Below are 16,849 nucleotides of genomic sequence, written 5' to 3' on the forward strand. Positions count from 1 at the left end.
GGCCCAAGAACTAACAAGTTCTCAAGTGATACTAATGCTGCTGACTGAGAACCCACACTTTGAAGCCTGCGGACCTGGAATAACACCTGGGGGTACTTCCCAGAGTGCCTGGTTAACATTCATTAAGTACATGTAAAATTAAAGGTTCAGGGACTTCGCTGGTGGTCCAGTGGTTAAAACTCCCACTTCCAATGCTGGGGGCGTAGGTTTGGTCCCTGGTCAGGGAACTAAGATCCCACATGCCACATGGCGCAGCCAAAAAAAAAAAATTAAATTAACGGTTCATTTGCTAGGCTACAAGAAGAAATATACCCCCTTCACTTGTTTAAACATTTTTTCATTGGGAAAATAAAATGCTTTATGGCAACATACTTTATACTTGGTCTAAACTGAGGTCTAGCACGCCCAGAAATTTCCCTGAGCTTTATCATGATTCCTGGAGGCAGCCGGATCCGGGGCAGGTCAAAGTAGTTTCCAACAGGAGGCACGAGGACATCAGAGGGGTAAGTGAATTCTCTATCTTCCTCAATGGTCAGAGGCAGTGGAGATGGGCTTGGAGTAAGGGCAGGGGAGATCACACCATTGGCCTCCACCTGCCACTGGCACCTGAACATAAAGAAAAGAGATTCTTCACTTCCTCTTCTACCTGGAAAGCTACCTAAAGTTCACGGATATATTAAACATATAAAGGATCACACTACATATTAAGTATTATTCATCAAACTTCCTTCAGAGGCTAAAGAAAAACAAGCATTATATGACACCCCATCGTTGGGACTGTACCTCTTCCCCAACATTTTATTATGAAAACTTTTAAATATATAGAAAAGTTGAAAGAATTACACAGTTAACACTCATATACCCATAGCCAAGATTCTAGAAGAAACATTTTGCTATGTTTGCTTTATCATCCATCTTCCCATCCTTCTGGGGATCCTTTAATTTAATTATACAATATCTGGGTTGGAGAAAAGCTTACACAGATCAAGGCTGTAATTTCAAATTTAGTAAAGTAAGGGCCACAAGGCACTTTGGTGTAATTTTCATCTTATTTCTTAGACACAATGATACCCACGGGATTGGCAGGCAGTAGGCACAATCAGCTGGGAAATGCACTGAAAGCAGTTTTCCACATAAAGTCCTTTTTCTTTTGCAAGCAAATCTAGTCCAATGTGAGGCTTTTGTTACCTTTGTAAAAGTTTGGACCGCAACAGCTCCTGACAGGCTTCTTCTTCTTTGGTAATTTCTGGTCCGTTGTATAGGATTCTTAACATGGAACAAGCTAACACAGATAGACCTAAAGCCAGGTCTACCAGAAAGGGCAAGCCTCCTGACACATCCTCCGAAGACTCCTACAATGCAGATAGGGCAAACCGCACCGGTCAGTTACATGGCGGAGTGCTTCACCTGTGCTGCACCACACTGCACTATCCCCAGCCACAGGGGCTCACAGGGCAGCATCAAGTATCACTGCTAAGGGACACAGAGACAGCACCCAACACCATGAGCAGATAGATGGTGGCACTGGAATGACCACAGAGTGAAGTCTCAACACAATTCTGGAGAGAGAAGAGTCGATGAGACTCTATATTAGAAACAGCACAAATCGCATGCAAGATTTTGTTGGATAGCTTCCTCTCTGCTGTACCTATCCAGGTACAAATCACTATTTTGTTTTGTCACCTCCATCCTGTGCTTGAACGAAGATGCTGTCCATGATTACAGTGAATTCATTCAATAAATATTTATTGAGTGCCTACGGTGTGCCAGCCATTGTTCTAGGTGCCTGAGATAAAGTAGAGAACAAAACAGAGATGCCTGCCCTCACGGAGCTTACATTCTAGCAGACAATCCCACTCTACAGAGTCTTGGCTTCGTTAAATTTAAACAACCTCCAAGTCTAAAATACATTTTACAAATCAAGCAACTAGAGGAGTTAGTAGAACTCCTACTGCTCTCTCTTTTTCTCTTTTTCCAGGTGGGAGAAGAATTTGTTTAAATATATTCCTGGGTGGAAAGTAACTGGTACTGTTAAGAGGAGTAGATTAAACCTATATACAGAGTATAACATGAGTAATTAAGCAGAGACAGATCTAGACTAGCAAGAAGAGCCTTTGGGAACAGAGTAAAAACCATCCGATTCTACTACTCTTAAAACCCAGAATCCAAGTGCTTACTTCTATCAAGTGTCTGAGTCCTCCTTACCCTCTGGAAAGAGGCTGGAGGCAGATCACCTCTCTAGGCTTTGAAGATGGAGCCCCTAGTAAGGGATTCTTTCTGTCGTGCTGTATTGATTTTAGGTCCCAGCTACTTTTATTCCATAAAACTACTACTTATATTAGTGGTCTACTACTGCCAAATGGAAGAAATGGATGAAACAGTAGCTCATATTTTGCCCTGTTTCCAAGGCAAACATGATGTACATAATCAAGGCACACAGGAAAAAGTACATTATGCTCACAGCAGTGGTTAGATTCAAGTACCTGAGCGCGAACTGTGCAAGCAAAGCCCCACATAGCTTTATCGGGAGTGTTGTGTTCACGGCCACTTCTCATTTCAAAGGAGAAGGTGACTGTATCTCCTTCCACCTTAAAATTTAAGGGGGGAAAACGCACTTTAAAAACAAGACACACAATTTTTGAGAGAGCAATGACTTTCAGAGATTTACTTTCAAAAGCACCACAGCAGTATTTCACTCCTTTTCTCACTCGCTTTTTGATTCAAATTCCATCCCCTCTCATCTGGACACCAACCTTTCAGCTGTCTCTCCTGACCAGGTAGCTTTGGGAACGAGGCATCTGTGAAATGGACCACGATTGCCCAATAGCAAGATCAGAGTAAAGATCAAATCTTGAACATAATTTCAATAAATTCCTCAGATTTCTACTCTTTCTGCCCTCCCCCTCCTTCACTTCACCACCTCACGTGTGCCAACAGGTGGGCAAATGGCCAGTATTTTGAAGAACACAGAGAGAGTGCTGAAAGACCTTGCTCTATATTGTAGAACCAATACTATGAGTAAGAAACAAAATCAGAGAACCATTAAAAAGTATTGTGCTGATCCGGATTTGGACGCATCTGGACTCTACCTCTGGAGGTAACTTGCTGCCTATGGCTGAAGTAAAGAGGGTACATAACATATGTGAGAAGAGGGCTCTGGGAGCAGACTTTGGAGAGGTTTTCAGGTTTTAGTGAGCATTTCAGTTCATATTCACATCCTAGGTAGATATAATTCAACGGGCCACATTACAAAGCATGGCTCCAACCTCCTCAGTTTGAGAATGGACTGTTATTTTTGCTCCAATGGCAACACTGATTCCACATTTTAAAACGGCAATGGCCCTGTGGTTCTAGGACACCCATCATAAGGGACTCTAGAGAATAAGTGATGGAAGAACTAGCAGTCTTTTCAATGGACAGGGAAAGAAATGCTGTGACAACCTCAGCCCATGGAGTAACCTATGGAACAGATATAAGCTCTGGACCAGATGGGGGTCTGATGCCTTTCGAGTGAAAGGGGGGTCATTCTGAACAAAGCAGTGATTTTACAGGCCTAGCGAGGTAGCCCCACCTCAACAAAAGCCCCTATGGCAAATTTCTTCTAGAATTACAGTTAATACTTGGGCCCATGAGGAATGCAAGCTCATTTTCTCTTCTAGGAAGCGAATGTGCCTGGATACCATACCTTCACCAAGTCTTTCGGCCAACCAGTTCCTAAGACACTACGGCTGCCATATCCCAGTGTGTTGCCTCCATACTCAGCAACCTTCCTACTGTTTGTGTTAGGCCCCGCGTATATCACCAACTTCAAAACAGAAAATATACTGTTAGACTGTAAAAGAAAAACAAAAACAACATCTACAAATAAAAAGGCTGCAAAAAAATGTTTGTTTAAAAATACATTCATAACCAGGCACTGGTGTCATTATAATATAACTAATATTTCCTGATTTTTTTTTTTTTTTAGGTACAACAGATACTAGTTTAGATGCCATTGGTATTTACAGGGGAGCCACAGAGTGGTAACAAATATTACCGCAATTTAATTGGCTTGGGGACCTCAAATTAAAATAGTTACACTCAGCTATTACAAGTACTTGTAAAAGTAGCTATTTTAATCCTAAGTAATGACGTATAGCCCATTAATAACAGGTACAGTTTGCCCCCTTAAATCCTCCCCAAAATTAATAAAGTGAGCAAATACAGATGGCAAGATGGTTATATCTAACACAAAAAATAGAAGTAAAAAAAAAAAAAATTCAATGAATGAGGATCTTAAAAAACGCAACAAATTGAAAATAAGCCATATATTCTTAGAATGTTACTTTATGGTATAAAAAGAAAATGACACAAATTTGGGCCAGAAAAGGGGCTGCTTTTTCTTGGGTTGGTTTTCATGTATCAACATTTTTCTTCAATAAAAGCTATTTGTTTATATACAATTAACCAACTTTCTAATATGCAGGAAAAACATTTAGAGGTCATTTGGCATTCAAACACTTTCACAGGAAGAATAAGTCTCTGGCTTCTGTAAATACCAAATTCTGTCTTGTAACGTGCACTCTGACCACCTCTGAGCTCAGCTCGGATCTAAAAGCTGCACTTTTAGCCCTGGATGCTTAATCATTTTGTGATTTCTTACCCTTCTGCACCTTTGGAGGACACCCGCCAGGGACCACTGGAAATGTAAGAGTTACTTTTATCCACGTAGTAAGCCTCCCTGAGCCTCCACATTTAACGCTAATGTCTACTGCAGATGGAGGTTAGCTTACAACAGAAGCTACTGTTTTTTTAAAGGAGAAACAGAATGACACCAGCTAAAATAGCAACCTTTCCCATTTCCATTTTAAACAGTCATATTATTTGAATGTAGGAAATGGGGGTAGCTACTACAGGGAGCTATGAAGTGGGACAGGCTGATGCCAGGAGATATATTTTTTGAAATGCCCACTAAAGAATTTCCTAAATTCTCTTGCTTCCAGCCAAGGTGAGTTTGAGGGGCAAGTCTTAAACGTCCCCAGACATCTGGGAATCTTCACTACCCTAAAAGATAAGGGGAGAGAGGATTCTATAACTTGCCCAATAATGTGTTTCACCATCTCAGTATATACAGTTAAGAAGCTCTCTATTTTTACCCTAAAACTCTCCCTTGATAGGATCTAAGCCCATTTGCCCTTACAGTTCACAGAAAAAGACAACAGATAGCTAACAATCTACAAAAAAATAATCCTGTGTAGGTACAACGCTGTCAGACAATCCTTCAGTTGTTCTTATATGTTACATATCACAGTTTCATTAGCCTTCCCTCATAAGTTCAACACCACGGTTTACAATGCAACAATTAGAGACAGAAGAAAATACTTCAACCCCTAAAATGCTTCCTTTTACTTGTAATTGTTAAGCCACTAGGTTGGAAACTATACTTCCTGAAAATCTATGTGGGCCCTGAGGTAATGGCAAAGAAGAACAAATAATTTAAATAAATATAAACCAGATCCTAGGCACATCTGAAACCCTTCTGAAAAGCCACCTTCTCCCAAAAGATACATGAGAAGCCCCCAAGAATTGGGCAGTAAGACCTTTTTAGATGACTGGACACCCACTTCTACAGGAATTCCAAGCACAGAGGGAAGGCAAGAGGCAAGCAGCACGGAAAGGAAAATTTCCTTTGACTTGGACCTACACCTTTGAAACTTACAAAGGTCCACTTTGAACATGTCATTAAAACACTGTTCTGAGACCGCAGAGGTGCTGGCTCTGACTCCCCCCAGTCGCTACCCTTCAAGGCATTATCTTAGAAAGCTCTCCTAAGAGATATCTGCAGACAGAAATAAGTCAAGAATGGTGACCAGCAGCAAAGAAAAATAAGAAGCATCTAAGAAATCAGCTTACTAGATGTGAAACCCACACTAAAGCAGCTCTTGCTTACTTTGTCGTAGTCGTACTGTGAAGAGCATCTGCTATCAAATCTGAGGTACAGGCAGCGAGCTCCGGGGATGTGGACAGTTTCTTTGAATTTATAGTTGTCTCTGACAGGGTGCACTGTTTCCACAGTCTTCCCAGCAGCCCATGGAGCAGGAATCTTTAAACCAGTGAGAAAACCTGGCTCTTCCTTCTCTTCCAGCATTCTAAAACCAGACAAAGAGAACGTGATTGAGCTTAATGGCAAGGAAAGGTCAATGTATACACAATAAAATACAAAGGTTAAGAAATTCTGCTTTAATTTTCCACAACATCCAATAATGACAACACTGTAACCAAAAACATTTCAAAAATTCCTATATTTAAGGTTCTTTTTTTCTTTGTTAGACAATATATTTGCATTCCCCCCACCCCCCCCAAGGGGGAAGCTCCATTCACATCCAGGAGAAGACTTTGCCAATCCTCATTTAAAATTCCTCAGAGGGGAGAAAAAAGATACTGTAAAGGACCTTTAAGATTGGCCACTTTCCAGATCCTACAGGAAGTGTCCTGTAGTTTCCTTTTGATGCTATCTAAATGTCAACTGTTGAAAAATCCATGAGTCTACATGACTACTTTCACTATAAGTTTTACTAAAGAGCCTTCGAAGGTCCTCTTCTCTACTGTAACTGAACTCTCAAGGCCTTCACAGCCCAAGGTTGTGGAACACATATTCCTACACCCTAAACTTAGCTGTTGTGGAATTCTCTTATTGTCTTTCAGCTCTGCGCTATCCGGCATGGGGGCTACTTAAGTCAAATGTGGGCATTTAAGTTGAATCTAAATGAAACACAGTGTAAAATTCAGTTTCTTGTTCACACTGGCCACACAGCAAGTGCTCAATAACAGACAGCATGTGGCTGTGGCCAACAGCACTGAACAACAAAGATACAATTTTCATCACTGCACAAAGCTCAACTGGATAGCCCGCTGCTCTGAGAAACCCAGAAGTCCTTTCTTTCTGATCACTGTTTTTAAAGACAGCTTTAGTGAGATGTAATTGACACATATAATAAATGGCACATATTTAAAGTGTACAGTTTGGTGAGTTTGGCCATATGTATATACCTGTGAAGTTTCCTCCTTCCTCTTGGTAATCCAGGTGATCACATCTTTGCTTTCTTTCAGTAGAGATTAGTCTGTATTTTCTAGAGTTTTATATAAATAGAATCATACAGTTTGTACTTCTTAGGGGGCTCTGGCTTCTTTCACTCAGTGTAAGTATTCTAAGACTCATCTGTGTTGCCGAAAACATCAGTAGCTCATTCCTTTTTATTGCTGAGTAGGGTTCCATTGTATGGATATACCACAGTGTGTTACCCCTTCACTTATTGATGGACATTTGGGTTGTTTCTTGTTTTGGACTATTCTAACTAAAGCTGTTAAGAACCTTCACATACAAGTCTCTGTAAGAATCTATGCTTTCTTTTCTTTTGTGTACATACCTAGCAGTGGAATAGCTGGGTCATATGTAGATGTATGTTTACTTTTCAAGAAACTGTCAAACTGTTTGCCAAAGTCATACATCTCCATCATCTGTATATGAGAATGTTTCGGTTTTGAGCTAATCTCTTGATCTGTGGGGAAATTTATTCTAACCTGTTCCTATAATCTCCAAAGCAATTCTACAATTATCTGTAAAATTTGGAGTCTCAAGTCTCTTTCTTTTCCCAGTTAGAAAAATAACTGTAAAAGGAGTATTAGGCTTTCACCAGAAGAAAATGTGGCAGAGGTTCCTGTAAGGAAGCAGCATCCCTTACCTCTCATCGGGGAACAGCCTACCCTTCTGGTCTGATGCACCACATGGGGAACAGCCTACCTCGGCAAAAACCGGACACTGGGTCTTGAGCAGCAAAGCCGTCTGAAACACAAAATCATCATGTCCTAAAGGGCTTACTTGTCAGTTATCAGGACGGTACTAGAGCCAAATTTAGAATTCTCACTTAAATCACCTTTTTACAATCCCAGTCTGTTCTCTTTCACTAAGAAATGGTTAATATTGTTTTATTTAACACTGGAATGGAATATATCATTTATATTAGTTACCAATATCCAGCAAGGGCTCAGGAGACTAAATATAACGATAGGATCTCAGTTGCATTGCAGATAGCATTTTTACATCTGACCGGCAATTAATACTTATCAAAAGATTGCAGTAATTCGAACAAATTAAACGTTTTCCTTTAATAGTTCAGCTTGTTTTTACGACACAATGTTATTCTTCGTTCCATCTTTATCTCCCTTTATTTCCTGCTCCCGAAGTGCAGTTCACTTTGGCACACCTAGGACCATACCTGACTGGTATAGAGTACCAGCTGCACTAGCTGAGGCATCAGGGCATCGGCCATGGTCAAAGTTTGTAAATTTGGATGCATCAGGGAGGTCAGTAACACTGGAAGAAGGTGACCAAGCATAGTAGCCTTAGTAACTTGTTCCAAGCCTTTTAACCTACAAAAGTTCAAGAAAACACACAGCTTAAGCAATTCCCAAGCATGCAAAGAAGTGACTATCATCATTCTTCTCTGACAAATTCTCTTAAACTGCATCTCCTTGAACTAGCTAAGCACTTATTGTTATAGCGATTCGCTCTCCAAATTTCCTACTTACCATGAGGGAGACGGAGAGAACAGAAATCTAGTAATAGATTTCACCTTCGACCTGTGATTTTGCACCTCCCAAAAGTTTATATGGTGCTTTTCATAGCACCTGCAAAGCACTTTATAAATGGGTTCTAAAATGCAAACAGCTACTCTAGTTACCACCTGCCAAGTCCCCTTGCCTCTGGGGCTGCAGGTCACAGTGCTGCACTGAGTCTCTGATAAGGAGACAGTGAATGGCTACAACACTGACAGCTGCTCAGAGCAGCGACACCCACTTCAGGCCTACAGAAACTGGTTCACATGGGGGACAGAGGCAGGCAGATTTTTAATCTACCTTTAAAATCATGTTCTTCCCCCCCCCCCGCATTTACTGATATATAACTGACATCACTGTATAAATTTAAGATGTACACTATAATGATTTGATATATGTATATATTATGAAATGATTACCTAAAATCACACTCTTAATATCCCAATCCTCTGCTAGGAGAATTAAGGTATATGACTCACCCAAAGAAATATGTGGGTTATGTAAATTCTCTAAAACCACTTAGGATACTGGGGTTGAAACCAGAAACAACCCTAGCATCTCCCTAGCTCTCAGACTGCACTTCCTCCCTGGGGTAGATCTGCACCCCCTGCTGGCAGTGAACCTTACACGTCCTAACAAGCCCCGGTGCAATGGCTTTCTGGGTTATACTGTTCTCAGTTCCAACCTGCCCATCTACTCTCTAGGAGTGGGCAAGAAACAGGGACATGGGACGGACAGGGTTACTGGAGGAAAAATACACTGCAGGATTGTTTCAGATCAGCATCTCAACACTGAAATCATCAGTAAACACAGGATGTAACTCATCTCTGAGAACAAACCATAAAAGAAATTTTAATGGGGAGGACTGAGAAAGAGCTTTAATACTGGGAGAGAGAAGTTTACCCTCTATACCGGTTACTCCTGTATTTGGAAAAACAGAATTACAGTAAAATCTTGAGATATCATGTCCACGTCATCTTTTGCATAGCAGTGAATTATCTGTATATACTAAGTCGCTTCTATCTTCCTAAAGTACTTACCACAAGGAAACTAAGTGCACACGGTGCTGAGCTAGATAGTAAAGGAGAGGCCAACTTGGGAATGATGATGGCAAAAGACCCGTGTCAGAGCCGACGGTGTCCACCACACCTTGCTATCCTTAGATCATGGCTGTCAGCCCAGTCCCAACTAAAAGCACCATTCAAGAGTTCAATTGCCTTTGGCTTTGAAACACCTGCCATTTCAACCTATTCTCAAAAAAAATCTCTCTATATTAAACGAACATTTGATGTTCTCTTCTAAAAGATTTCACTTTCATAAGCAAATTCTTCTTCCCGAAGGACAGCAGGTCACAGTTCACAACCCATTTCCTCACCTCTGCTCCCGGTCAGCTATGTCACTATTTATGAGAGCGGTTGTGACCTGCTGTAGCATTTCCAACACTTCATCACATCCAGTCAGGATTTGGGTGGCAAGAGCCAAAATACTGACCTTTAGCTCCTAGGTAGAAAATATCATAAAATTATTTTTAAGCTTTGTGATGAATATACACATACGATGACAACATGACATGATGTATTTAATGGTGCATTTCCAAATTAAATAATGAGGTGACCAGAATAAGCCCAAAGCAGTAAGTTCCGCTAGGATGGCAAGTAACAATTTGATTTGGGAGGCTGAGGTCTGGAGTGCTGACAGAAATACGCAGTATTTCACGGGGAGCACACCGAGTCCCTAGGAGAAAAGGCATTTCTCCCATCCCCTCCAGCACAAGAGAGCTCCCGGTGGCCAGCCCAGAAACTGTCCAGGTGGAAGATTGCCTTGGGTGGTATGAGGATAGCTAAAGAGAAAAACAGAACAGTAAAAGGCGCATGTATAGGCGGTGAATAAAATGAGACAGAAACACAACATTCTGAAACAGTACAAGTGACCTTTTTACTTAATGTTTTAAATCATTACACTTGAAAACAGGCAAGTTAAAAAATTCAATTAAAGTAGCAGACAGTTACAGGCTATTAAACATTAAAAATAATTATTAGAGAGTTCATGGGAGTACAAATACTAAACAGTGTGTTACAAAACACTAGTTAAGATCAAAGAAATGTTTAGTTTATAGTCATTTTCTATCAGGGAAACAAATACAACCAAACTCACTCTTTAAGGTGAAATCTCTATTTTTTATATTTCTCAGAATTCCTAGACAAGCCAGACTACTCTGCCTTTACCCAGAGTATTTCCTTCCATGGGTTAATTAAGAACTTATAACATTTAGCCTTTCAAATAGAAAACACTGGTTTTCATTGCTGGAATTTTCTGGAGTCTTTTTTGGGTACTATGTAGATATTTTTATCATTAAGAGAAAAGGAATTCTGAATTGATTAGACGAGGAAAACCAGGGCTTAAGTCACACTAATCCTATCACCCTTCATCTACTGGCTATATGCCAGCAGCAGCACGTCCAGGTAGTGCCCAGGCCTCGGCTCTATCCTCACAGCAGCCTCACAAGGGAGACGTTATGGCCCCTTTTTACTGATTAGGAAACTAAGGCAAGAGAAGTTAATAAACAGTGTCAGCAATTTACATGATTAATTCAGGAATTTCTACCTGTTTAAAAACTGATTACAGAATGAGATAAACCCATAAATATGAACTAGCAGATAGAAGAAATCTTTTATTTATAGAGTGTATATGCATAAAGGGGTAAGAAAAGGGCAAACTACAGTGGTTTCTATCTTTAACTATGGCTTCCTTAATTTTTCAGTGTGTTTTAGTCAACATTTTAAGGAAGAATTAAGTTCTTATTGATTTCTCTCATTCTCTGACAAAGATGAAATTCTGAAGAACAATGCAAACAACAGCCTCAAGCATCTGTCAAAATTATAACAACCACGGCTATAAAAAAATCTGTGGACTGCTATAAATTGCCATGTGGGAACAAATTATTGAGTTTACACAGAAGCTAACTTAAAAATAATTACCGAAAATGGAATGAACTATAGGTTCAGAAATTATTCAATATAAGGATTGTGAGAAAATTATCACTTTTAAATTATTTGATTCAAGAGAACATGATAAACCAGCCAAATGTCAAAACTGTGTAAAATGTTATGCTCCCAGGTTTACTTATCTATATCTATATACATCTACATACAGATATATATGTACATTTATGTATATTTATATATATATAAAACTTTCCGGTGCATATGAGATCACTTGTAAGTGCCATATTTTATAGTTCTTAAAAACAGATGAAAATAAACCAAGGCACAAAAAGACTGACAGGAGCAAATGGATGACACATTTATGAGAGTGTCACAAATATGGTAACCACTGTGCAAAGACATAAAAATCTATGAAATGAGTGACCTACTATTACCTCACACAAAAATCTAAGCCACATGGTGAAATCTGACATCATAGTACACAGAAATTGAGCCAGTTAAGCTGTGCTTTTACACACTGGGTAGAAAGCATCGTTAGAATAAAGCTTGGTGTTTACCTGTACCTTCAATGTCTCTCCCTGCAAGGAGTTGTCACTGTCATCATTCTCATCAGGTTTAATCAAAATAGTGTTACTGAGAAGGTGGTTCTGAACTGCCATCAGATAGCGCAGGCAGGAGGATGCAGCCTTTAATACAAATAAGGGCATTTAAATGATCTAAACCCTACTGAAAGAAGGGCTCATGTAATCCTCATGTTTTTTTAAAGATTTCGACAAGAGAAGCAAAAGAGAAAGTACAGAAAACAGACCAAGTTAGTTTCTCAGGTGACTTATTTCCACATGGCTTTTGATACAGAATTTGACACATTAAGCATAACTTTCTCCCTTCTGTTACATATTTCTCACTAATCACTCCAATACTTGCATATTTGCCTCTTAATAATTAATTCTTCTTTCCCTCACATGCATCTCCATGAGAGAAGCCTCTACCCAAACCCTTAAAAGAATCTTTCGGTTCTTATCCGTCTCTGTAAACCACTGATGGTTTAGAAAACAATGTTAAGTTAAAAATTAATAAAAGGGAAATCCCCAGTATTTTAAACAAAGTGAAAACAACCAAATTCAGTCTAACAATTTATTGCATCAAGACATTTAAGCAGGAGGAATAGTCTTTGGAGAAAGTACTTCAAGTGAATTTGTCTAACTCTACATTTCTAAGACAAGCTCAGTCATGCACTGATTTTCATCAATTAAGTCTATCCTTGCAAAGTATGTGTGTAAGTACGTGTGTACACACACATTTCCAGACAGTAAAATGAAAACAGGGACACTTGATATAATTTTTCTTTCATTAAACACATCTTTACTTACAGGCACAGTTGAAAGGAGTTTTTGAAAATCATCTTTAGAGACAGTTTGGCACTTGGTGATTAAGATACAGGATTCTCGTACAACAATCTTCAGAATGTAGTGTAAAAGTTCATCATTTAGTCTTTAAAATGCAGGAAAAATGTAACAATAAGATACTGATGGCTGATTAATACAAGGATAGAATTTATACAATCGGTACAAGATGACAAACAGGAGATACAAAATTCATTGCTTCTGTAAGCAAATCACCTTAGTCAGTAATGATGCTAACAACTAGGTATATTATCAAAATCAAACTTATGGAGACACAATGGTACTCACGCACCTCGTTCAAGTATTTTATAAATAGCAGAGACATAGCTTCCTCCCCTCACCAGCTCTAACCATACCTACACCCTCTCACAGACCAGCAATTTGATGACTCCTTCCATCAAGATTTCTTAAATAAGCTCCACCTGCTTTGTCTGCTCAGTACCCTTTTGCCAGGCTCAAGTTACTTCACTCATGAAAATGAAATGTGCTATTATCCTTTCTTAGGGCAACTGTGGGATTTACTATCTTTCAATTGATCTGTAGTTTAGATTTCAGATGCTAATTATCATATAAAATATTACAGGAGGCTCAAGGTGGTCAAACACATTTAACTGTGAATTAATTACTGAGAAGAACACAAAGAAAAGGCTAGCAGCGAATAATGTAACACAACATCACCTGTAATGGTCGTCCTCCTCGCTGCCAAACCGGTTGTTTTGAAGCTGCTCAGCTAAGTTGGTTAGGATCACATCCCGCAGCTGGGAGAGGCCGCTGTTTCTCTCTCCTAATACAGAACAAAGCTCCATAAACTACCTTGATAACTACACTTAGAAAACTGATGCTATTAAAAAAAAAAAAGTTTTTAAATGAGCAGACTGTTGATGATTTAGGGGCACCAGGCAGATGTACTTGCATAAGCAACAGCAGCAAAAATTACATCACAACCAATCAGACTTTCTTGAACCAGCACATTCTGATTTAAGTGTAGTTACTGTCTTGATATTTCATGAAGTGTGATTTCTAATTCCTTAAACTAATGTTGCTTATAAATGAAGAGTGTCTTTAACATGGTGAATTTTGTTGCTGTTGTTGAGTCTAACTTTAAAAGTTGGATTTTAACGTGTGGGGAAAAAACTGGCTTAGAAATCCCAAGAAGTCATTATCTTTAATGTTCATTAAACATCTACAGTCAGGTACATTATGCTACACAGCGGGGATAGAAAGAGGTTTATAAAGCTTGACAATATACAGAACATGGTTTCTGCTTTCCATCTGGTTTGTGTTGGCATATGTGCATTTTTTAAATAATGCTGAGATCAAGCCTCAGTAAATTTAAGAAAGCTGAAACTGTATCAAGCGTTTTTTCCAACCACAACGCTATGAGATCAGAGATCAACTACAGGAAAAAAACTGTAAAAAAAACACAAACACATGGAGGCTAAACAACACGGTACTGAATTACCAAGAGATCATTGAAGAAATCAAAGAGGAAATTAAAAAATACATAGAAACAGATGACAATGAAAACACAACAACCCAAAACCTATGGGATGCAGCAAAAGCAGTCCTAAGCGGGAAGTTTATAAAATAACGCTGACTGACAGATATGAAGAAAAAAATATTCAAATTCAGTCATTTCAGGGACAAAAAAAGGATGTTTTTCCAAGGGTAATTAAAGGATAATTCTCACCTTCTGTTAAGACCAGCTTAAGTAAGTTATTGATTTCAGTTTCACCTGGGTACAAGATATTTAAGCCAGAGCTGAAATGACAGAAAAGTTTAAAAGCTTTTAAACACATGTTCTAGAAAATCCAAACTCTATTTAAATTTTTCTTAAAGATGCCAGTTTGCGTAGTTTCACCGCTAGAAAAGCAGCTGAACCTTAATTCACTGTTGTGATATAGCCCAATGACCTCCCTGATAAACAGTATCCCTCTCCTTCTCATACTTGTGAATTACCAAAAGGATAACTTATCTGAGGCTAGATGCAGAACCAGTTAAAGAGAACTGAGCTGTAAAAAGTCAATGTGTGGAAACCCAAAAAAGAGGGGATATATGCATACATATAGCTGATTCACTCTGCTGTACAGTAGAAACTAACATAACACTGTAAAGCAACTATACGCCAATAAAAATTAATTTTTAAAAAGTCAATGTAGTCAAGCCAGCTATATGCAGAATGTGCCAAAAACTCATTTGGGAAGTCAGTGGCAGAGCAAAGACTAGAATCCAGGTCTGCTGGCTGCCAAAGTCTGTTTCTTAACCACCCTGCCACATTTTGACCCAAATGAAAACATCCACTTGCAAACCACCAAAATATCTACATAAAGGGATTTTTTTCTTTTATTGTTTTAAGATCCAAAAGTCTAGGTGAAGAGTGTTTGTACACGGATAGCTTGAGTCCTCTGGGAGTGGGGCCACAAACCTCTCTCCAATTAAATTATCTTCTACACGTGAGGTCCTGACTGTGGGATGGGGTAAGACACATCCAGGCTACCAGCCTGTAGGGAAGATTACAACACAGTGCAGGAGAAGCCTTCTGCAGAGAACATTAAGAAAACCATATGCTGACTACCTGATGGCAAGGCACACCTCCTTCTGAATTTCAGGGCAAATTTGATCTTTCGGTGCCATCAACAGCTGCCAAAGGAGCAATCCCGCCCGTCGAATGATGTCTCGATTCCTTTCAGTTTGTGGGCTGAAGAAAAATTTAAACACCACCTACAGAAACATAAGGGGTGGGGGGATGTGGAGTCAAGATGGTGGCGTGGGAAGACGTGGAGATTGCATCTCCACACAAATAGATAGGTTGCCAGAGGCTGGCGGGGGACCTGAGGCCCAAGGAGACCACAGGAACCCTGGAGCAACCGGCTTGTGGGATCTTGATTCACAAGCCCGGGGTCAGGCCAGAGCTCCTGAGGTAGGAGCTCTGAGTCCAAAACATTGGACTAACAGGGAAACCCAGTTCCCAGGGAATATTCATCAGTGAGGTCTCCCAGAGGTTCTCACCTCAACACCAAGACCCAGCTATACTCAACAGCTTACAAACTCCAGTGCTTGAAACCTCAGGCCAAACACCCAGTGGGACAGGAACACAATCCTGCCCATCCAAAGTGGGGGGAAATTGAGATGACAAAAAAATATGTCACAGATGAAGGAACAAGGTGAAAATACACAAGACCAAATAAATGAAGAGGAAATAGGAAAATTGCCTGAAAAAGAATTCAGAGTAATGATAGTAAAGATGATTCAAAATCTCAATAACAAAATAGAGAAAATACAAGAAACAGTTAATAAGGACTCAGAAGAACTAAGGAGTAAACAGTAATAGATAACAAAATAACCGAAATTAAAAATACTCTAGATGGTATAAACAGCAGAGTAACTGAGGCAGAAGAACGAATAAGTGAGTTGGAAGATAGAATGGGGGAAATAACTGCCACAGAGCAGGAAAAAAAGAATAAAAAGAATGGAAGACAGGCTCAGAGACCTTGGTGACAACATTAAGCACACCAACATTTGAATCATAGGCATTCCAGAAGAAGAAGAAAAAAAGAAAGGGTCTGAGAAAATATTTGAAGAGGTTATAGTGGAAAAGTTCCCCAATATGGGAAAGGAAATAATTAACCAAGTCCAAGAAGCACAGAGAGTCCCATAGAATAAACCCGAGGAGAAACATAAGGGGTATATCTGAAAATGCTAAATCTACTGAGGATAAAATTATCCCTATGAAAAAAGAACATGCTAGTTATTCTTATGAATAAATACCCAGGTGGATTTTTAGCCACAATCTCTTCTATTGTGTAATGGTATAATTATAGTAAATATTTTACATATATTAATTACAATGAGCTATCAATACATATAGCAATACTCCATTAACAGCAGTGCAGTGACTATGATGAT

General features: G+C 39.4%; 1 protein-coding gene across 9 annotated transcripts in view; it reads right to left on the minus strand.

Moving 5' to 3' along the window:
* Positions 1 to 16,849, minus strand: part of HECTD4 (HECT domain E3 ubiquitin protein ligase 4) — a 183,147-nt gene that overhangs the window by 78,241 nt on the left and 88,057 nt on the right. For 6 of the 9 annotated variants that reach the window (XR_009055223.1, XM_057747152.1, XM_057747149.1 and 3 more), the window contains exons 13-25: positions 15,519 to 15,664; positions 14,634 to 14,704; positions 13,622 to 13,727; positions 12,911 to 13,031; positions 12,098 to 12,226; positions 9,971 to 10,095; positions 8,256 to 8,409; positions 7,722 to 7,822; positions 5,930 to 6,128; positions 3,686 to 3,832; positions 2,484 to 2,588; positions 1,189 to 1,352; positions 373 to 606 (exon numbers count right to left, since the gene is read on the minus strand). Coding sequence is in view for 8 of the 9 variants with exons in the window: in XM_057747152.1 (XP_057603135.1) it covers positions 373 to 606; positions 1,189 to 1,352; positions 2,484 to 2,588; positions 3,686 to 3,832; positions 5,930 to 6,128; positions 7,722 to 7,822; positions 8,256 to 8,409; positions 9,971 to 10,095; positions 12,098 to 12,226; positions 12,911 to 13,031; positions 13,622 to 13,727; positions 14,634 to 14,704; positions 15,519 to 15,664 (1,802 nt within the window). In the remaining variant the exon portion in view is untranslated. The remainder of the gene's footprint in view (positions 1 to 372; positions 607 to 1,188; positions 1,353 to 2,483; positions 2,589 to 3,685; positions 3,833 to 5,929; positions 6,129 to 7,721; positions 7,823 to 8,255; positions 8,410 to 9,970; positions 10,096 to 12,097; positions 12,227 to 12,910; positions 13,032 to 13,621; positions 13,728 to 14,633; positions 14,705 to 15,518; positions 15,665 to 16,849) is intronic. The other 3 variants (XM_057747155.1, XM_057747153.1, XM_057747154.1) reach the window with 3 other exon arrangements.

The sequence above is a fragment of the Hippopotamus amphibius genome, chromosome 8, assembly GCF_030028045.1.
Source record: "Hippopotamus amphibius kiboko isolate mHipAmp2 chromosome 8, mHipAmp2.hap2, whole genome shotgun sequence".
In the NCBI taxonomy this organism is placed as follows: domain Eukaryota; kingdom Metazoa; phylum Chordata; class Mammalia; order Artiodactyla; family Hippopotamidae; genus Hippopotamus; species Hippopotamus amphibius.